Source organism: Phascolarctos cinereus, unplaced genomic scaffold (genome assembly GCF_003287225.1).
Source record: "Phascolarctos cinereus isolate Bilbo 61053 unplaced genomic scaffold, phaCin_HiC Scaffold_5;HRSCAF=322, whole genome shotgun sequence".
Classification (NCBI taxonomy): Eukaryota; Metazoa; Chordata; class Mammalia; order Diprotodontia; family Phascolarctidae; genus Phascolarctos; species Phascolarctos cinereus.
The window spans coordinates 336,695,970-336,719,691 of NW_027555958.1; the positions used below are offsets into that span (position 1 = coordinate 336,695,970).

The 23,722-nt window shown below is 38.3% G+C and overlaps 1 protein-coding gene across 1 annotated transcript in view; it reads left to right on the top strand.

Moving 5' to 3' along the window:
* SLC35F3 (solute carrier family 35 member F3) overlaps nucleotides 1–19,922 on the top strand; it is a 159,177-nt gene extending 139,255 nt beyond the window's left edge. Inside the window, exons 4-7 of the mRNA XM_021000486.2 lie at nucleotides 4,168–4,293; nucleotides 8,244–8,436; nucleotides 9,497–9,586; nucleotides 17,859–19,922. Of these exons, the coding sequence (XP_020856145.1) occupies nucleotides 4,168–4,293; nucleotides 8,244–8,436; nucleotides 9,497–9,586; nucleotides 17,859–18,094 (645 nt within the window). The 3' untranslated portion in view covers nucleotides 18,095–19,922. The remainder of the gene's footprint in view (nucleotides 1–4,167; nucleotides 4,294–8,243; nucleotides 8,437–9,496; nucleotides 9,587–17,858) is intronic.
* The last annotated feature ends 3,800 nt before the right edge of the window (nucleotides 19,923–23,722 follow it).

Genomic DNA, 23,722 nt, shown 5'->3' on the forward strand with positions numbered 1-23,722 from the left:
TTTGCACTTGGACAAGTAACTTAACCAGTCTGGGCCTCAGTTGGGTCATCCATACAGTGAGGAGATTCCACTTGATGAATACCTCTTAAGTTTCCTTCCAGTTCTAACATCTTTGATCCTATGATCTGTGAATGGTGAGTAACCTCAGAGCCCTGACCAAAACACCATTTAATAATAGTTAATAATGTCAACACATGATCTTTTATTGACACAACAGTCCTACGAGGAAGGTCGTGCAAGTATTTGTCGTTTGGTCATTTTTCAGTCATGTCAAACTAATGTTGGAAATTTAAAGCTAAATATGGACAATATTATGATAAACCTCATTTGGGGTTTTCTGGCAAAGATACTGGTGTGGTTTGCTGTTTCCTTCTCCAGCTCTTTTATAGATGAGGAAACTGAGGCAAACGGGGTTAAGTGACTTGCCCAGGGTCACACAGCTAGTAGGTGTATAAGGCCAGATTTGAACTCAGAACGATCGGCCTTCCTGACTCTAGGCTTGGGACTCTATGTACTATGGCACCACCAACTTCACCTCGTACAAGTACATTTATGCCCATTTTATGGATGAGGAAACTGAGCCTCAACAGCTTTAAGCAATCTGCTACAATCACTAGGGTTGCAAAGCAAGTTCATCCTAAATTTTCAGATTCCAGGCTCAAAACTCTTTTAGCAAGACTAAGTTGCTTTAGACAATTAAATTTTGTGGCAGACAGCTTCCTCTGTAAGCCTCAAACCCCTTTGAGAGCTTTCTTACATTAGCACATGATTAGAATTGTAGGAATCTAGTGCTGAGAGCTTGAAGGTTTTGCCAGTCAAACAGGAGGTCACTGCTATTAGGTGAGATAATAGGAAAGGATTAATGGCTTTCCTTGACTGCTGACTGGCCTCTCCCTCCTTGGTCTTTCCTCCTGTTGCAAGCTAATTCTTTCATAGTCAGAGTGCAGATGACAGCTCTCATCTCTCTTGATCTAGGTACCATTGTTACATGGAAACATGGAGCTGACAAGCTAAATCACCACATCTCCTGAAAACCTTGCTTTGGAATAGTTCAGTGATGTACAATGAGGGTAATGGAGTTGGGGTGGTGGGGAGAGGAGGGGAGGGGAGGCAAGGTTAAAAGTTAGAAGGCTGTGCTTATAGATATCCTGCCCACATTTGTGGGAAATGCTAAAGTGAGGGTGAGGGAGGAGGCACCACTGAAAAAAAAAGGAGAAAGAAATGAAAGAAGAAGAGAAGGTTCCATTGAGCTAGGTTACATTATTTCCCAAAGTTTCCATTTCAGTTGATGAGTTGAATTATTAAACTTATGTGTAAATACCACATTGCTGCCCGGAGAGCCTCTATGTTCCAAACAGGCTGACTTGAAGTAGGGACAGGAGGAGATGGAATATTCAGCAAATGGCATATGTCCCAATCAATTGCCTGTTTGGTCCGTGGTTTGCAACTGGTAGGAAAACCTGAAATGTCCAATGAGTGAATTACCATCTCCCTCCTGGGGGAATGTCTTGCCAGCTTGTACCCAAGGGGCCTGAGTTAAGAGGGTTGTAAAGCTGTTTTATGGAGCTGCTTTTCCTTGGCCCACAAAAAGGACAAGAGCTTCCGAAGCAATCCATCCAACACCTTTCACTAGCGCTCATCTCACTACCTAGCACAGTCATAGACTTTTAAAACTTTAATATTTAATTGATTAAAACAAAATGAGGAGAGGCAACTGCTGGAAATCTGCCTGGAAGGGTTTTATGCTTAAAGTCTATACTTCAAGGATCTGCTATTTTGCCAATGTGTGTGTATTACCTCCACTTACACAGATTGCAGTCGCTGTCTTTGGGCTTCAGGAGATGCTCTCTCTGAGTTGCCATAGCTAGAAAAAATTTTATCACCCTGTTGTGGCCAACCTGGTGACGAACCTCCTGAACTTACATAGGCTGGTCCTGAGATGACAAACACAGTAAATAATCACTGAGCCAAACTTGCAGCCTTTCTAGCTTGGGAAGAACTGAAGGATTTCATGTTCCACGTATGGAGCCTCAAGAACCTAGGTCCATGATGAGGTATTGGAGAAGGACATTGGTTCTAGCAAAGTGTAGACTCAATGCCCTCCACAGCCCTAAATCATCTCAATAATCTTTAAATGAAGCATTCATACAATGGAATTGTCGTATTTATTCTGACTTCTGACAAGTTTGGAAAAAGCTGGAAAAAATATTTGATATAAACCAAACTTCCTGAAACTTGGGGCATTTTTACTTTTCTTTTATTATTATTTTTATTATTATTGTTTTCAGTATAGCCTTTTCAATGTTTTTGCCACTGATTCCTAACCTGATCAATGAATCCTGAGCAGTATCTTGTATTCTCTAGGGAAGGAGTCAGCAGACAGCCAAGGCATCCTCTGCTCTGGTCTGTTCATTAACCATTTGCAAAACTCAGCACCTGTTAAGCATACACACTATTTGCCTGTCTTGCTGCTATATTGACTCTGTTTCTCTCTGTGTGGATGGATGGATGGATGGATGGATGGATGGATGGATGGATGGATGGATGGACGGATGGGTGGATGGGCAGGTGGATGGATGGATAGATACACAGATGATACATAGATGACATATAGATAGATTTTAAATAAATTAGATACATATAGGCATATAGAAATAGATAGAATAGAATTATCCTTTGAATCCGCAATATGTGTGAAGTGTTATCCCTAACTAAAGAAAGAATTGCTAAACCAGGAATGACAATTAAAATAGTTTTTAATTAGAATAGCCATTAATTAGGAACATTTGCACTTAGGGCCCCGTATTTTCATGGAAACTATGGTAACGTGAAAATATTGAGTGACCTTGGCCTCCTTTTGGAAAAGAATATGTAATTCACAAATTCTGACAAAGATTAAAGACATCTAATGTTCAATAACATTCTAGAGTTCAGTTTAAACAAACTATTATGGTTGACAATAGAAGTGTTTAGTTCTAATTCTTTGACAATTTTTAACCAAATATATTAGCTAAAAACAACTTGGACTAAAGTCTATAAAACGGGAAAACTATTAGAAAATCCAAACACCAAAAAAAGATCTCATATCTATTAAATACATCCTGGGTACCATATTGACTAGATCGGATTTGCATAGTTCTGCATATACATACCCACAGACTCTTCTCCATAATTGTTTGCTTTATCATTATAAGCTTTGGTCATCTTCTGCCAGGAGGTGGGGAAAAATTCTTATTAACTGGTTAACTTTCTTCTTGGATTTTAACAAGATGACTTTCTTCTCCGTGGAATATCACTTTTATTCTGGGAAGCCTATAAATCACATAATAATAAAAGGGAAAAACAGAAAGCACTGGATCCAGAGCCATAGGCCTGGATACACCACTGATCAGTTAGAACAATAAAGCAACCCTGTGCTCTGTGCATCAAGGTCCCATAAAATTAAAACCATACATATCCCCATCCTTCTTTGTCCCATCCCTGAAATATGAAGAGAATAAATAAGGTCCTTTCAGGTATGTTAAGCCTTTTAGGATAAAAGTGTGAGGTAATTGCAAAATGCTATAAATACAATGCAGATTTTATCATGACAAAATGACCTATAAGTCATCTTTCAGTAACACATCCCTCCTGCTCCATTCTTAAAAGCCACACTGTGAAAGACAGATTTTTGGTTTCTCTTGAATATTAAACACTCACTGAAGCCTGGTTTTGGTTTGATAATCAAGGAAATGGATTTTCTGGGCATTTCCTCCACATAATATGTCTAGAATTGAAGTTGAAATTTCTCCTTCACTGTTTAAAGAATAGTAATAATAACGGCAACAATAACACCTTTCATTTGAATATTGTTTTAATTTTCCAAGTTCTTTAATATCTATCATTTCACTTGATCTTCACAATAGCCTTATGAAGTAAATAGTACAAATGTCATTATCACCATTTTACAGATGAAGAAATTGAGGCTCAGAAATGTTAAGTAATCTGTCCAAGGTTACATGGCTAGTAACTGGCAGGATGAGGACTAGAACTCACAACTCCTGACTCCCTATTTTGTACTCCTTTCCACTACAACATGCACATTCACTGCTACCATTGTCAATCCTGAATTGACCCATGTGATTCCATGGTGCCTCTCTGACCACTAGTTTGCTTTCTCCCATCTAGATTGTGGCTGCCATCCTTGCAATTGCTGGGATCGTGATGATGACTTATGCAGATGGATTCCACAACCACTCCGTGATAGGCATAGCATTGGTGGTGGGGTCAGCTTCAATGTCTGCTCTTTATAAGGTAAATGCGTGCAGAGAATAATCTCTGGGATTTATCCCAGAAGTTTTTGTGGCCTGGATGATAAAGAGAAGGCCAAAGTTCTACCTCAACTTTTACCCTTCCTGGACCTTACTGGTGGAAAGAACCTCACAGGGCATCTCTTGAAAACAGACCACAAAGGAATATGACCTTGCTTTTGATGTTCTTAGACGATGAGCCCTAGAATTGCTCATGCATCCCATGCAAAGTTATGCTGTCACCATGGACAGCACCAGGGTACAAAGCTACTGTTTGCTTTTCCTCTCAATTTTTGTTTTCAAATGAAGCGTTTTGAGTACAGCAAAGGACAAAATGATTGGGACCCAGAAGTAGCTGAGTCAGATTAGCTTGCCCAATGTTTTGTCAAGGAGTTGAAAGAAGACACAGAAACTGAAGTGTATGATCACATTGAACTCAGTTTATAATTACACTGGATTTTTCCATCCTGACCCTAATAAAAATGAGTGGTGCAATGTTGTTTAAACTCTTCATTATGTGACATTTGTTACCACTGCTATTCTGCACATATTATACATCTTAATCCCAGCTCTAGCTCATTCTCGTGGCAAAGGCTTATTGCCTACAGTCCAGTGAAGGGTCCAGTGAAGGGCTGGAGGAAATTGGCTTTAGAATTAAGATTTATTGACTTTTGGTGGATTAAAACAGTTCATCTTTCATAGGGAGAACAGAAAACTGAATTTAAATATCAGATCTACAACTAATTTGCCTTATCAATTGTAAAGGCAACTTAATTTAAGTTCAATACTTATTTATTAACTACACGTTTTATGTGCAAGGGGATAGGTTAGGTACTAAAGATAAAAAAAAGTTACATTGTCCCTGCTTTAAAGGAAGGACAATATATAGTCTATTTATAGTCTGTTGGAGTTTGGAGGATTCAACATACACACATGTAAAAACATAATGTAAAGCAGGATATTATAAAAGCAAAGGAGATGCAAAGTATTCTATGTGAGAAAGGAGATATTCCTTTTACCTGGGATAAGGAAGCAATTAGAGAAGTAATCACAGAGGTATTCTCACCTTTTCCCATTGGCTTCCTTTCTTCAAGACAGCTATAAATCCTATCCTTGGCAGGAGGTTTTTCCCAGTGCCCCCCCTCTCCCCAGTAACTTTCCTCCGAGATTACTTTGCATCTACTCTTTATATATCTTTAATATACATGATTATGTTTTCATGCTGTCTTCTCCATTAGAATGTGAGCTCCTTAAATATGAGGGCTGAGTACTTGCCCTCTATATCCCCAGGGCTTAACATAGTACCATGCACATAAATGTTTGTTGACTGACTGATCTAGACCTTGCAAAAAGAAGAGGATTTCAATTCTAAAGACATGTGATTCAAAGAACATTATTTAAGTTCCTGCCACATGTAAGGCACTGTGCTGAGTGCTAGGAATACAATGGCAAAGACAAAATTGTCATGAAGAGTTGGACACGACTGAAACAACAGAACAACAACAGCATGAAGCAAGTGGGTTTTGAGGAAGTCAAACAAGTGAACATAGATGGTTCCTTCTAGGAGTCTGGCAATAAAAAGGAAGAACAGACATAAAATGAAAGTTTAGGAAAATAGGGTCAAGTAAAGTTTTTTTAATGAAAGGATATAACTGATCATGTTTTTAGGCAGCATGAAGGAACATGTGAACAATAAGGAAAGCTTGAATATGGGAAAGAAAAAAGGAATAATAAATGGGAAGAACTCCTAGAGAAGATGGGAAATGATTGCATCCTGCGCACAAGTAGAGAAGTCTGCCTTGGCAAAGAGAGTCATTTTTTTCCCCTGAAACTGAAGTGGAGAGGAGAAAAGGGTGTGTTCTAGGGCAAATGTACAGAAGTGACAATGTGCAGAGCAAAATTGGAGAACAATAGTCCAATTGGGCTGGAATGTAGAGCATGTGAGGGGAAATAATGTGAAACAGGCCTAGAAAGGTAGGTTAGAGCCAAATTGGGGAGAGTTAAGAAATTTTGCATTTTAATCTCTGAGGAACAGGGAGATATTGATGTTATTTGAGCAGAGGAGTGATAACATCAGACCCATGTATTAAGAATTGTATCTTATCAGTAGTGTGAAGGGTAGACTAAAAGGGGGCAAACCCTTGTCAGGTGGACTGTTAAGAAGTTATTATACTAGTTCCAACAAAAAGTGATGAGAATCTAAACTAGAGTTGTAATTCTATATGTGAAGAGAGGAGGAGACAAATATGAGAAAAACTGTGAAGAGAAAGTCAATGAAATTAGCAAATGATTGAATAAGTGGCAGGAAGGGAAGAAGAATTAAATATGATTCTTAGGTTTCAAGACTGAGTGGCTAGGAGGGCAATGAGGAACCATTAACAGAAATAGAGAAGTTGGCAGGAGGGGCATGTCGAGACAGGATTGATTGGTATACTAAGTGATTAATAAATGCTTTTAAATTCATCCATTCATGCTGAGTTCAATTTTATAAATGCTGAGTTTAAGGTGCTAGCAAGACATCCAGATGGAGATGTCTAGCAGGTGGCTGGAGAAATGGGACTGGATCTCATTCCTTTCTTTCTCTCACCTCCATCTCCAAACCCTCACACCCCCAACACAGAATCACTGGCAAGATGAAGAAAAAACAGAAAGGCTCTGTTGATAAGCTATACTCATTTGTCTCTATGTGTTAGTAAAAATCATAAACATAGAGTACTGAAAAATGGAATCCATAATGAGGCTACAAATTTGGCTTTAATCTTCAGTATCTGCCTTCTCTCTGACCATTTCTTTGACCTCAACAGCCAAGAGGAGGCAAAATTCAAATGTGTGAATGTCACTTTCATTCCTGTCTCCTCCTTGCACACAAGAGATATAAAGGAGCAATGGAATGGCCTGAAAGGAGAGGGCAACAGGATGAAGAGAAAGAAGCAAGAGCTCCTCCCCCCAAAATAAGTACTCAAACTATCCTAGAATGATCGTCTAGATAGTACCAATGCGCTGACCTGCCAGTAACCTAAATGATGAGAGGAGGGGGAGACAAGGAAATGAACAATTATAAGAGACTAGATGACTATGCCTTTCTTCAAAATGCTACAGAGATGTTCAGTTGGGGTAGGGAGCAGGGAAGATGAGCTCTCAATGCTATTTTCTAAAAATGAATAACACCACTTTGTGCTTTCTAGTCAAAGGACTTTACAATCATAGCACTTATTTTCAAGCTGTGTTCTGTCTATAGGGGATCCCTTGAAATAAGGGAGATATGATACATTTATTTGTTTCATCTGTATCAGTTCTATCATCTCTTGGCATTCTCAAGATTGGATCACTAAACCATGAAAAAATAACAGAAGGACCCTTCTCCCACAATTTCAAATACTGAAAACTATTTGTTTTTAGGAGCTATGATACACAAAAACATACAGAGAGTCCATGAAGAAGTGTTCATGAAGCACTTACTACATGCTCAGCACTTTTCTAAGAGTTGGAGATACAAAGAAAGGCAAAAACATAGCCTTTACCCTCAAGGAGCTCAGATTCTACTGGGAGAAACCATATGGAAACAACTACATACATCCAAATTAAATACAGAGTAGATGGATAGTAATCTCAACAGGAAGGCACTAGCAAGTGAGACTAGGGAAAACCTCCTAAAGAAAGTGGGATTTGAGCAGAGTCTCAAAAGAATCGAGGGAGGTCAGTAGACAGAAGTGATATTGGCAATAGAACTCTCTTACGATGCAGCTCTTCAGATACCTAAATGAGTTCAAATACCATGGGTTAGTCGTGTCCTCTAAAACATACTGTCATAACAAAAGTTGAGTGTAATGGCAAGTCTTTACCAGGGGTGTTGGGCCTGTCAACTTACACCACAAAGGAACTCTGCTCATCATAAACAAACGCTAATTTGGGAAAAAGCAACCATCTTTTGCTCATCATATTTTTGTCTTGCAGGTTTTGTTCAAACTTCTCCTAGGCAGTGCTAAATTTGGAGAAGCAGCTCTATTTTTGTCCATATTGGGTGTATTCAACATCCTTTTCATCACCTGTATTCCTATCATTCTTTACTTCACCAAAGTGGAATACTGGAACTCTTTTGATGACATTCCATGGGGAAACCTTTGTGGATTCTCAGTTCTCTTATTGAGTAAGTGACTCTGGTCATACTGGGACCCTTGGAAACAATAACAAATTATATCAATGCCACACATAGAAGCCTTTTTAAATACTGTAGCCTCATTTTAAAAAAAGATATTTTTTATAGGTACCCTCACATTTCCCACAGTGTTTCAGGAAAACTGTGTAGATCAAAAGAAAACACCTACTTAGATAATCTTCAACTCTGATCTCTTCCCATAGCCAAGCAGCTGTGAGCAGACAGGGAACTCTAAAGAAAATATAGCCACTATAATGATGCTTGTATTTGCTGCTTTCTCTGAATGTTGAACTAACATCCAACAATTAGGTAATTCAAAACCATTTCTAGGATATGAAAAATCAAAAAAATTGCCCTAGGTCCCCATTTAGGGAACTACCACTCCTTGGGAGACCCCACAATATTGGTGACTTGGTAATGACTCAGACAGACACTAGAGGAGAATGATGTAGCTTCATCAGCTGGTGCTAAAATACAAAAAGGCTTGAGTCACCCTAATTCACATCACTACAAAGTAGATTAAACTACCCCTAAGACTTGTGTGGTTTATTTCCTCTTTCAGGATTACCATTAATGGTGATCATAATTTGTAACCTAATTATTTAAACTTATTTACCTATGTAAAAATGGAAGTTGGGGGAAGGGAAAAAAGGAGAGAAGGTTATAAGAAATAGAGGATGGATAAGCATGTCATTTGATTTGCCCCAAATTTTATACCTCCTAGCAGTGAATGGCACAGACCCCTGCTAGGGCAGGCTCTAATTTTATTATTTGACATCCATAAGTAAATCTAGTCACTTACTCAGGAGTAAAATACCAGCAGCAGTAGCAGCTGGACAGTACAACTATAGCCTTAGAGGTCCAAACACCTGATTTTCTCTGCCCCTATCCTGTAGATCAGAAGAAAAAGGCCAGCCTTCCCCCAACTCCCATACCACTATTACCAATAAGGTTGATACAAGCATCAATAAAATATGGTTTTGTCATCATTGTTGTTGTCCAAATGTTATCAGTCTATGAAGCTGAATGGCCTTACTATTCTTCATTGCAGCATTCAATATTGTATTAAATTTTGGAATTGCCATTACATATCCAACTTTGATGTCACTTGGAGTTGTATTAAGTGTGCCTGTGAATGCAGGTAAGATTACATAGTTTTCTATACATCTTTTCATTTAAAAAAAATCCTAATATTTCTAGTAATAGATTGCATCTTTTGTCCATTGAAGAACAAGGTTATTTGGATTTTGTTAAATCTATGTTTGTTACACATTTAACCCTTTAATCAGAATTGAATAGTTTTTACTTCTCCCATTTATTTTGCCTGATTTCCCAAAGTAGGAATGAAGCTTGAGGCAGTTGGCAACTGGAAAACTTTTTAGAAGAGTTTTCTAATAACTATGATTTATGCTATGTAAATCAACAGTTAAAGCCATGCATCTTTCTAAAATACAAAGCTTTTACTTCAAATCTGGAATTTCTGCTATTCTTTAAGTTAGAATTTAAACTTGAACTCAAGTTCAATTGAATTAAAATTATTAAGTACCTACTATGTGCTAGGTTCAAAGATAAAATGTGACACAATCTCTGCCCTGAAGAAGCTTATATTCTACTGTTGAAGTTAGTTGGCACAATGTCTGGAGTTCGGACCTTGAGTCAGGAAGACTTGAGTCCAAATCTGGCCTTAGACATTTACTAGCTGTGTGACCCTGGACAAATCACTTAACCTTTGTCTGCCTTAGTTTCCTCCAGCAAAATAGGGATAATAATAGCACCTGCCTTGCAAGACTATTGTGAGGATTAAATGAGATAATAATTGTAAAGCACTTAGCACAGTGCCTGGCACATAGAAGGTGCTTTGTTGTTGTTCAGTGTTTCAGTCATGTCTGACTCTTCATGATGCCATTTGGGGTTTTCTTGGCAGAGATACTAGACTGGTTCATCGTTTCCTTCTTCAGCTCATTTTATAGCTGAGGAAAATGAGGCAAACAGGGTTAAGTGACTTGCCCAAGGTCACACAGCCAATAAGTATGAGGCCAGATTGGAACTCAGGAACTTAGCTGCCAAAATGTGCTTAATAAATGCTTATTTTCTTCCCTTTTCCCCTTCCCCCTGATTTTTGAGATAAGCAGGAGAAATATTCATTTTTCTTATATTAAAAAAGAAAAACTAAGTCTCAGAGGTTCACGATTTGCTCAAGATTACACAGCTAATAATAAATGGAATCTAAGTTCAAACCTTTCATTACAAAGCTAGAGGAAATGCCATTACTATTTTTACAAGTTCTATAGGTAGATTGATGCTTCTGGGTTGAGGGGAGGGGTAGAAGAGCAAGAGAAAAGAATGGGCTATTCCAATATGGTATATGCATATTGTAGAAACATAATTAACATACTGAAGTACTTTTTAAAAAATCTTCTTCCATTTCTAATTGTACTTCAAATCAAAAACAATTTTAAAAAATTGATTAAGTACAGTATTGGTTATTCTTCAGGCACTGTATTAGATAGTGGAACTATGAAGCTGAAATAAGACCTAGTCCCTTCCCTCAAGGAGCTTCTGATTTTCAATTCATTTCAATTTAATTTAATATAACAAACATTTAGTCACTGCCTACTATGTGCTAGGCACTGGGGCTCTAAAGACAGAAGGAAATAGTACCTGCCTTCAAGGAACTTATATTCTATTGGCGGGGGGGGGGGATGACGGAGACAGAGAGACAGAAATAGAGACAGAGAGAGATAACCTTTACACAGAGAAATAAATATAAACATATACAATGCAAATTCAGGAAGGAGTTATCTCTAACAAAAATATTTTTCTTGGTCTATGTCTCTCAAACAAATAAACACAGCACATACATCTACACGCCTATTTGCTATAATTACATATAAAGCCTTATTCCCCACCACTCCAGTATGAGCCTTCCTGCCAACACATGTTCTGGGAGATAAAAGATCCCATTTTCTGATTTTGTTATAGTTTACAATGTGTTTCTTACAACAACTCTGTGAGGTAGGTAGTGCCTCTCCATTTTGAGGTAACTGAGGTTCAGAGATCAGAAACAAGTTGCCAGTGGTCACACAACAGGTAAACACCATAGCTGGGAAATAAATCTAGGTCTCTATTAAATTTAAGTCTACTATCTCACGATGACTTTTTTTTTTTTACTGAAGTTGTGATTTCTACACCAATGAGGAACTACCTTTGGTTCCTTCTCTACAATTTATACTCATAGATGATTGCCTGGGCCATTTAGAAGTGAAGTGACTTTTCCTAGAGGTACATTATGTATTATGTATCAGAAGCAGGGCTCTCTATCCATTACGCCACCCTGCCTTTTCCCACGCTGACTCTTGATCAAACACAAATAATTATTTGTGTTCTCTTTGAGACAGATTTTCTTATCCCCTAGCTGCTTTGTTTGTACCTAATTTGAAGGTTTTTGTCTTGCCTTACTTCTCTGTATCACCAGCTATCCTACCTATCCCAGCCTTAAGGATCTTACAGGGCTTACAGGGTGAGGCAGATCACGTCAGCACTTGCATCAGAATGATTCGGGGATGAGGATTTTGTCCCTAATTTTCTTTGGTGCGCTTACCCTCCCTTCCTGCCAGCAATAGAAAGCCCTTCTGCCCAGACAAGGCACCAGGAACTTCTCAGTCAGCCCTGGAATTTCTCCAGCTCCCAGGTATCAGAGGATTAATCTCCCTGGGGTTAGCAAGTTCTTATCCCATCAAGTGCCTCATAAAACATGCCTGGAATTCCATTCAAAGTAACTCTTTGGAATCAGTATTTGCCAGGCTTTATCTTACATAGTATACTGTTTAACCTCTCACATTGATTTTTTCATATATGCCTCCCACAATGTTTTGGGGTCTTGACCTCTCTGGAGTTCCAGAATGTTAACTAATAGCTCTCATTTATGTAACAGTTTAAGTTTTATAAGGCATTTTCCTCCCAACAACCTTGTGCAATGGGTCATACAGTATTATTATCCTTATTTTACAGGTGGATAATCTAAGACTCAGAAAATTTAAATGATTGGCCTGAACTAGAGTATTGTTGGTAGAGGGAAAGAGATGGATACAAGGGATAGTATTGAGGAAGAATTGACAAGACTTAGCAAATGGTTGGATATGATGGGGTGACGGGACCTGAACCCCTAAAAGGAAAAGACCATGTCTTTGAAAGCAGCCCAGTCCATGAATTTTCCCACACATTTCAGCAGCTTAGATCACTGGCTGTCAGCCGAGGCACCTGGCCCAGCCCAGCCCAGCCCACCTAGATATTCAACAGTTCTTTCACAATGGCTCTTGAGCCACTCTAGACCATTTAACTCCTTTCACTGTCACACCTGTCCCACCCCAGGTGATTTACCGCTCCTTAATCCCATCCAGATTTTCTCACTGTTCCTTCTTTTTGTATGTAAATATCAGTCATCCCCATTCCCATGTCATCAGTCATCCCCATCAGTCATCCATAAAGGCCAAATTCACAAGGAATCACCCTGCCCCACTATTAGCATTACAATTAAACCTCACTACTTTGACTGAAAGAAGGCTTGAGTGATTAAATTCTTTCCAGGTAGACCCCCTGTACCCTGACATTTCAGGGTCCCCAATACCCCAACCACATCAGATATAGAGAGTGAAGGAGAGAAAAGATAACTGAGGCTGAGAACCTGAATGGTGGGATGGATGATGTTGCTCTCAACAAAAAAAAAGGGGTGGAGTTTGGAGAAGAGATAGTTTGGGATGGAGTGGGAGGCAGGAGAAGATAGTGAGTTCAGTTTTGGAGCACATCTGGGTTTAAGCAGCTGATGGGAAAGAAGTCAAATAGGTAGGAGAACAGCATCATTACAGGCAAGGAAGGATAAGATATCCAGGAAGAAGTGATGGTCAGTGGTTTAAAAAAAACTATAGAGACATCAAGTAGAATGAGGTCTGAGTAAAGGCCTTGGGGTTTAATAATTAACAGATGATTGGTAACTTTAGAAAACATTCTGAGCTGAATGGTGGGCTCAGAAGCCTGATTATAAGGAATGGAAGAGTGGGAATTAAAGAAATGAATTAAAGGAACATAGGCAAACCCTTCAAGGAATCTGGGTGTGAAGGGAAGAAGAGATAAAGGAAAATAACTTGGAAGTATGACAAAGTCAAGAAAGCATTTTTTTAACCTTTAAGAGAGATATGGACATGTTTGTAAACACTGAGAAAGGAGCCAGTCGATAAGGAGAGGTGGAGGATGAGAGAAAGAAAGGGGACAAATTTCCAGAGGAAGTAAAAGGGGATGGGATCTTGAGAATAAGTAAATGGATTGGTTTTAGGAAGGAGAAGAGTTATTTTGTCCTCAGAGCATATAGCAAAGGTAGAGGAATATGGGAATGGCATAGAAACATTTCAAAGTATGGAGTAAGGGAGAACAGAGAATTCAGAATGGATAGGCTCTACTCTCTCAGGCAAGTAGGAGACAAGATTCTCTACTAAGATGAGATGATTCTCATCATACCAATGAGAATATAGGGATAGAAAGGAATGTTGAGGTCATCTAGTTCATAACTCAATGATGAGAAAAATGTAGCTCAGAGAAATAGTCTCTACCCTCAAGAAAATTACATTCTAATGGGGGATGGCAACATATAAAAAGAAGCTGAAAATGAAGGTGAGGGAGATAGGGAAACGAAGGTAGCCATTATAGGATGATGGCTGAGAAATTCTAGGGAGTGGGAAATGTAGCCTGGAGAGGAATGAAGACATTGATGGCCTAGGAGTCCTCCTTAAAACAGAGGTTCTGAACCAACCAATTAGAGGAGGAGGTCACGGGAAGGACAAGGCACTTTTAATATGAGAAATCCAAGAGTGAAGTGAGGCTTCCAGGGTACGGAGGCTTCTGGGGCATGGTAGAGCAAGTCCAGAGACTCAGGAGTACAGCTGGAAGAGGAGTAAGATAGAGAGGGAGAAAAGGTATAAGAGGAAATTTAGGAGAGTACAGTGTCAGGGACAAGAAAAGAAGGGATATTGAGAAGGAAATAGAGGGTCAACAGTGGCAGATACTGCAGAGGGCTATGAGAGGGTGAAGACTGACAAAAGGCAGGTATTTAGGCAATAGAATATCTTTGGTGTACTTGGGGTGGAAAGGCATGGTTTTGGTAGAATTATGAGAAACAATGCTAGATAAAAAGGGATCCAGAAGTAAGTAGGTGGTAAGGAAGTGGAAGAATTAAGTGTATTCTAGCCTTTATACAAATCAGAAGAAAGAAATAAAATGGTGTTCAGTAAGATATCAAGTTCAAGGGAAGATCGGCTTTAGAATGTGTATACCTTTATGTCTGTGTGATTGCTTTTAGGATAGGGAAGACCTGATTATTTTTGTTGACAGAAAGAAAGGAACAAGTGAACGAGAGAATGAAGATGGAACAAAAAAAAGTAGAACAGATGCTAGACTAAAGCCAGTTCATTCAATCCAACAAGCCTTAAATAAACATCTCCTGTGTATCACGCATTGTGCTAGGCACTGAGGATACAAAGACCAAAATGAAACAGCCCTTGAACTTATATTCTACTGGGAGAAAATTACAAATACATAGATAAGTTTAAAATACATAATGTAATTATGAGGGAAAGCCTTTAAAATGAGGGAAACAAGAAAGGCTATTAAAGAAAATGGCATGAGTGAAGGAAGTTAAGAATTCCAAGAGGAAAAGGTGATGAAGAAGAAAATTCTAAGCATGAGGGACTGTTAATGTTGTGGATAAGAAACAACGAGTAAGCCATTTTGGCTGGAATAGAGAGTGCGTTATGGGAAAAATCCTAGAGGAGACAGAGTAGCATGGAGTCATCCTCTGAAACAGTACAAAACAAGAAAAGGGGATCAAGATACCAAGAGGTATTTAAGTGTATAGGAGTGGAATAAATAGGTGAGAGTTGAGGGAGGTAGGCGAAGGTTAAAGGTTTATGCAAAGAGGAAGATGTTCACAATAGTTATGAGGAACATTTGGTAGGGAGTTAATAAAAGTTGATCAAGTATAAAGATTGTGAAGTAATAATAATAAATAACATAGTATTTACTATAGGGGCAGCTAGGTGGCACAGCAGATAGAGTGCTGGGCCTGGAGTCAGGAAGAAACATCTTCCTTAGGTCAAATCTGGCCTCAGACACTTACTAGTTATGTGACCCTAAGCAAGTCACTTAACCCTGTTTGCCTCGGTTTCTTCATGTGTAAAATGAGATGGCCAATCACTCCAGTATTGTTGCCAAGAAAACCCCAAATGGGGTCACAAAGAGTATGACACAACTGAAAAAATGACTCAAGTGCTTACTACATGACAGGCACTGCTCTAAGTTTTATTATATTATTTATAATATGATATATTTATAACATATAAAAATAAAATATAATTCATAATATATAAAATATAATATATTTATAGTATTATCTCATTTGATCCTCACAACAACCCTGAGAAGTAGGTACTATTATTATCCCCATTTTACAGATGAGGAAACTGAAGAAACAGAAGTTAAGTGACTTGCCCCAGGTCACACAGCTAGGAAGTGTGTGAGGCTGGATTTGAACTCAGGTCTTCCTGACTTACAACCCAGTGCTCTGTTTACTGCACCACCTTTTATCCAATTCAATAAACGTTAATTAAGTACCTACTATATATTAAGGCCTAGGAATACAAAGATAAAATATTACACAGTCTCTGGCCTCAAGGAGCTTTTATTTTAGTCTAGAAGATAGGAAAGTTAAATAGCAAGATAATAATAATAGTAAAGCTAGCATTTATATAGTAGCTATAATATGCCAGGTACTACACTAAGAGCTTTACAAATATTATTTCCTTTGATCTCACAATATCTCTGAGAGGTAGATGCTATTATTATCCCCATTTTACAGATGAAGAAACTGTCAAACAAAGGTTAAGTGACTTGCCCAAGGTCACACAACTAGAATAATATATTTCTAATGTTATGTGGAATAATAAATACTCTCAACTACTTTAAGGTGGGGGGGCAGTGATTGTGCACCATGGAGATTTGATTATTGGCTTGTCAAGAAAACAGGGATTTTGGATTTTACAGGCTGTTAAAGCTTGTTTCTCACTTTGGACTACCCATCTTTAATGTGAACCTTCAATGGGCTTTGCTTCCTGTGGCTTTCAATAAAATTAATTGATGATAATGACATTTAGGGCATTAGAGTTAGCCAATGCCCTAGGGCCAAAAATGAATGTGTTTTGCTTATTTTTAGAGGAATTTTTAAAATCTCTTCCAAGTCTTAAAAAATGTCTTAATATAGCTGAATTGACTAAATCCAAACTTCCTGGGCCTTGCTTCTTCTTTTCCACACAAATATCTACTTAGGCTTAGATTCAAATATAATTTTTGTGAGTAAAATTATAAACACATAAATGTAAGGGCTTGTGACAACAGAGATTTTGCTGTTTTAAGCAGAGGTTAGCAGAGGTTGCCTTAATCCACTCTAACAAAGTACATGCTGAGGGGCAGCTAGGTGGCGCAGTGGATAGAACATCGGCCCTGGATTCAGGAGGGACCTGAGTTCAAATTCAGCCTCAGACACATAACACTTACTAGCTGTGTGACCTTGGGCAAGTCACTTAACCCCACTGCCTATTCTAAAAGAAAAAAGAAAAAAACGCTGAAAAAATCTTCTAGGGCAATGGTGCCCAATGGGCAAGGGTGGCTTTCTAGGATCCCAAGACCCTTTGGGAGGTCCCATGAAATCAAACTGCTTTCATACTAAAACTAAGGCATTATTTACCTATTAAAATATTATTTCCTCTTCCAACTACATAGTTGTATGAAGCTGGATTTTCTTCATATACTTCAACAAAAACAATATGTTACAACAGATTGAACACAGAGGCAGGCATCCAGCCATCTTCTAGTAAGCCAGGCATTAAAGAGATTTGTAAAAAATATGTAAAGCCATACAGCTCTTCTCACTAATTTCTTTTGTTTTAAAAATACACTTATTTTTCACAAAAATGTTATGTTAGCATGCATTAGGTTTGTTATTGTTTTAAATGAATTGATAAATATTTTTAAATGGATCAGTTTTAATTTCTAATATGGCAAATATCAATAGATACAGCCCTTATAAACAAAACTCTTTGGGGTCCTCAATAATTTTTTTAAATATAAAGGTGTTCTGAGACTGAAGAGTTTGAAAACTTCTGCTCTACTGTGCTGTGGTGAACCTCTGGTCAATATCATTTAGACAAAAGGAAGTATATAGGCTTAGGAGTGTCAAAAAGATAAGAATCCTCTACCACCATCACCACCTTTACCCTACTAAATGGGAAAGGATGTCTTCCTCTACTCCATGCACTGCCTTTGTTGCTCATATCACTTAGTAACTAACCATAGTTCACTGTTTCATGCAGTGGTAGATCACTACACAAGCCAAATTGTCTTCAATGGAGTTCGGGTCATCGCCATCATTATCATCGGCCTGGGCTTTCTCCTACTGCTACTACCAGAAGAGTGGGATGTCTGGTTGATCAAACTGCTCATGCGCCTCAAAGTGAGGAAGAAGGAGGAGACAGCTGAAGGCAATGGAGACATCGGCTCTGGACTACAGAGCAAACACAGAAGGACCCGCCCATCCTTTGCGCGTTAATGTCACTCACTCATGAGGTAGTGGTAACAAATATCTTATTCAAGGTTTAAAAGGTCTTGTCTCGCAAAAAGACACATATGTCCAACATGGTGTACATAAGTGTACAGTTTTGGTATCTTACAGTAAGTCACCCGGCATTTATGGGCATGTCCAATCTGCTTGCACTTTTTTCACATCAGACCTTTCACTTAAGAATACCACTTGCATATGGAAGAAAAAAGGAAAAGAAGAAAAAAAAAACAAGAACCTCTCAGCTCTTTTTAAATGAATGTAACATTAAGATTATCTTTGCATTGATTGTTTAGGAGACAGGTTTTCACGACAAGCCAAGGCGACTGGTTTTCATGACAAGCCGGGACAGCCATTTTGAATCTTAGCAACTGAATATATTACATTACACACTGTGACTTTTTTTTTAAGATAGAGTAAGTCATACTTTGTTTTATACTAGAGCTCTACTCTTAATTTTATGGAGTTTCAATGAACCAAAAGAAAATTGAAGGTTTATTTTGAATGGAATATAGGATATGGAGAAGGAATAATAGAAAGGATAATGTGTTGGGTGATCTGCTATGACTGGTCTGGAAAGGGAAGTCAGTTAGTTTAAGGAGAGAAAGGCTCTGCACGAGGGAAATTGTGAAAGAAAGATATCAGAGCCCCAGCTGGTCTCTTTCTGCATGTGTCCATTTAAGATCATGCAAAAGAAATTACAGTGCCTTCTAAAGAATTTTCATCTTTACCTTTGTGCAGCGAGGTGACATTGTAAGTCACCAGCACCATCTTATAATGTAGATGTAGGGATCTTTAAAAACAAATTCTATTATAAGTACACATATGAATATATAAAATCACAAAGCTGATGATCAGTTATATATGTACATATATATAAATATAGGAACACAGTTTGTTACATATAATATGATTAAAAGGTAGACTAAGAGAAGGTGAATTGCTGGTTGCTTTGACTTCATGGTTAGATATTTTAAAAATGATTTACTGAAAATGTAAACCTTTTTATGAAACTTTTAAGCAACAGGCTGTTTACTTATATAATTTAGGTCTACCAGAAAATTCTATCTGTGATAGATCTGTAAAGAGGAAAAGGGGTGGGGTTATAGTTTACTATTTTTGAAGTTTACATTGTTACATATGAAATGGAAACATTATTTTGAAATGTTGTCATAACCCAATGGTGCATTCTGTAACCATGGAGTTCTTTGTTTCATGGGAAAAGGGGCATTCATGAATTGAACTTTTTAGCAAATTAATATTCTCAAAGTCCATTACCTGTTTGGTTAAACAGATGAATAAAAGAAAAATTGGACAAAGTTAGTGACCCACTCTTTTTATTCGCCATTCCATTTGTAAAGTTTCTTTTTTTATGGTCCTAGGTTAAATATTTTCTATAGCTCTCTCCCTTTCATAATTTCATGTACACAAACACACACTCATCTATCCCCCAGAAGTCTGTCCCTCTTTTACTGCATTGGGGATCAAAAAGACATCCCATGAGTCAAACAAACACATACCAGTCAGCCATCTCTGATTTAAAAAAAAAAACCTTTTTTGCAGAATCCAATTGTCTAAGTCAGGTCATTTAAGACTTCTAGACCTTGAATTTTTATGCTCCCTTTAAGCCAAGAGACTATGAAAGATGAAGAGGTTGAGAATTTTTTAAATGGGAAAAATTCTCTAAACTCTTCTTTCATGATACAGTGAGTTTGTGCTTGTCATAAGAACTTTGGTGGAAATCTCTGTAAAGAGGACATAGAGAAGTTAAACGTGTCTTTGTCCTTCAAGTTATAATTCATTCAATCTCCAAGACCCATTGTGATTTAAAGCAAGACAATGCCAATGGGCACAGGCAGCTCTTGATCAATTCTTGGCCAAGCCATAGGGTGAATGTTTGTTATAAAATAGTAAGTTTCAATCCCTTTGTATCTGAAGAAATGCTTATACTCTTCAGATGCCTAGGGAGGTAACTGACAAAAAAAAATGAAGATGTTGTTTTGAGGTGATCCCATGCCTTTCAAAATCAAAATAACTTCTGGGCATATGAGAACTCAATGACTACCATGGCCCCTGAACACTGCAGAGACAATAGCAAAGGAGAGCATGTATGAAGATATAGAGACGTTTTGAAGCATAGAGGAAGGAAATTGAGGGTGTTCACCTCTAGCCCCCAAATTCTCAGTAAAGAAGGACATGAAGTCTTCTGGTAACCATAAAGAGAGGGGAGTAGGTGGTAGTTTTGGACTTAGCATTTCTTAAAGGGCATTTCCTTCAGATAGTAAGAGGTTAAAATTCACTATGATAAGGAGAATCAGAAAGATTTGAAATAATACTCGTGGGAAATTCAGTATGGAGGGGATGTCAACCAGCAGTAAAGGTCCAACCAATGTTATATAGCATGCATATTAGTCTACTAGAATAAAATAGGTTTATCACTATGTGAAATGCAACTTCCAACTTATTTGGAAGACCCTTATGTCTTTCCTTCACGATGTGACCTGGTCAGTTGGATCTGGAGGGGATGGACGTGAGTGACCCATTTATTGGGAGTAAAAAGTCTTTTGCCATCATTCCACCTCAGACTACTGTAGTAGCCTCCCAACCATACCCCCGCCACCAGTATCTCCCCTCTCCAATCCATTTTCCACACAGCTACCAAAGCTCAGATTTGACTCTATGACTCCCCTGCTCAATATGCTTCAGTGGTTCCATCACAACCTGGCTTCAACATGCCATTCCTGCCTTAGTTTACTCCCTTTTAAGTGTACATTACTCCTTTACTTTATAATTGAGCCATTCCAGCCTTCTTGCTGTTCCTCACACATCATACCCCGTCTCTCACCATCAAGTCTCTGCAAAAGTTGCCCCCACACCTGGAATGCTCTTTCTTCTCAGCACTGCCTTTGAGAATCCTTGGTTTTCTTCAAAACTCCATTTAAGCACTACCTTCTACAAGAGCCTTGCCTGATGCCCTCTGCTGCTAGTGCCTCCCCACCAAACCAAAATTAACTTGTATTTATTTCATACAGACTCATTTGTGTACATGTCTCCTCAATAGAATGTAAGCCCCTAGAGGGCAAGGACAGCTTCGTTTTGATTTTGTATCACCCATGACTAGCATAGTGAGTAGTCTCCTAATAAATGTTTGTTGTTGTTAGTGACGATAAAGATGATGATGATGATGATTGATGATTGGTTCCATTATACTGATTCCCTGCTATCTTTAGGGATCTTCCTTGACCCTGAGTTTGTGCTCTTCTTAAGTGTTTTTAAGAGGAAGTGGAAAAACAGGAAACAGAATAGAAAACAAATCCGAGATTCGCCAGAACCACTGACCTGATAAGTTACTAAACCTAGTCCTTGGTGTCTTGATCCATTGGAATTCTTAGTGTTCAACTGAGAAATGTGATAGCTGCTTCCCTTAATGGAACTGCACTGAAGGAGGGCCCATATCAATTAGAAAAAGTCCAGACTATAGAATACTTTTAAAAATAAATGATGTTTTATGACTCACAAGTAATGGAATTCAAATAATGTGGTATTGGCAGAGTTCCTTGGGAAAAGGGTTTATAATTAGAAAAATTAATTATTTCCAAAGAAAAAGATTTTTAAGCACTTTAAGGTGCCAGAAAATCAGATTCTTTTAAGTAATTTTAAAGACTAACATTATTCCTTTAATTGTCATTCTTCCAGCAAACATTTATTGTTCATTTTATGCCTCAAACCCTTTCTTTATAAATGGTACCACTCGTGAGTCCCTTGTCCAAGTAATAAAAAATTCTGAATTCATGAGTTTTTTTTTAATTGCAGTTAGCTATATTCTGGCCTTTAGTTCAAACTGAGGTGATTTTTAGAACATCAGTGATGCTGAAGGTAACTTTCAGGGTTTGTGTGGAATTTCTTTTTCTCTAATCCAAAGTCAACTTTCTTGTACCTTTCTTGGTTTGTTTTTTTTTTTTTGGTTTTTGGGTTTTTTTGCTTTCAGGCAATTGGGGTTAAGTGACTTGCCCAGGGTCACACAGCTAGTAAGTGCCAAGTGTTTGGTCTGAGGCCAGATTTGAACTCGGGTGCTCTATCCACTGCGCCACCTAGCTGCCCCTTGTACCTTTGTTGTATCCTTCACCAAATAAAATAAATTTCAATATTTTCCAGAAACATGGGTCAGAATTCACACTCATTACAAAGGAGACACCTTTTACCAAGGACTGAGTGCTTCATTTTCAATGAAATCAAGAACCCAGGATAAGTCCAAATGTAGTACATGAGCCTATGTTTGCTCACATAAATGTAGACACCACATTATAAAAGCAAAATTCAGGTGTTTCGAAACCATGGTATAATAAAGGAGGAATTGTTAGCTAGGTTACATAAATTGCCATTATATGGGGTTTCCTGGGCAAGCTTTGAGGGACTAATCACATAGCCCTCTGAGAAATATAGTTCACTATGCCTCCTCTGAACAATATCTGGGGACCCTGAGAGTTTTGGTGGTTTTCTTTTTCTTTTTTTGTTTTTTGGTCTTTTTTAGTTTTGGTTTGGTTTTGGTTTTTGCTTGTTTGTTTTTCCTCTGGAGTGACTGGAGGTAGAGATGGAGAGCTTTTGGCTCCAATCTTTTCTGGTTGGACAGAGTGGGGAGGTGAGCAGAGACCTCATGTTTCATAGTAATACCGAGTGGTTAGGCTAACTGCTGTGCAGAGAAAGGTAAAATCTAGATGTATTGAACCATGGTATGGTAAGAAAGAATTGTGAACTGGGTTACATTAAATATCATTTATGGAACTCCTTCTCCCCTTACCACTTCCTTTCAGATACTTATAGCCTAATACAGCCATGTGCTAGAATAGGGTTCTTAATCTGAGGTCCATGAATTTTTAAGAATATATATTCTTTCCAAGACACTTTCCCTTGACAGGTAGATGGTATAAGGACCATTACACTCATATCATACAGGAATCTAAGACTCAGGAAAACTAAGTGATTCCTCCCACAGTCTTGCACCTGGCAAGCGGAAGAACCAAGTCTCAAACACAGTCTTTTAATCGCAAGTCTAATATTCTTTGTGCTTCCTCTCCATGTGAATAAAGTAAGCAGATAACTCTTCTTTCCACTTAGGAGGAACCTGGAGATATCCTGGGCCTTTAGCCCAGAGTGTCCCCCTCAGAATGTGTTGTTGGTCTTCTCCAACACTTGCAAAGTGAGTGTAAGAGGAAGGGAAAGTAGCACTGTGGCTGGCTCTTTGTCCTCATAGGTTCCTTCAGAAGCTGCACTGAAGAAACTCCTCTCCTTAAGAAACAAGCAAGTCACGTTTTAGGAGCAGCTAGGTGGGACAGTAGATACAGTGCTAGACCTGGAGTCAGGAAGACCTGAGTTCAAATCTGGCCTCATATATTTACTAGCTCTGTGACCCTGGGCAAATCAATTAACCTTTTTTGCCTCATTTTCCTCATCTGTAAAATGATCTGAGGAAGGAAATGGAAAACTCCTACAGTGTCTTTACTAAGAAAACCCCAAAAGGGGTCATGAAACTTGTGAGACCCTCTCTATGGCTCCATGACACTTAAATTGTTTCTTTCTAGATGCTTATAATATTTAACCTGGGAGCTCTGGAATTTGGCT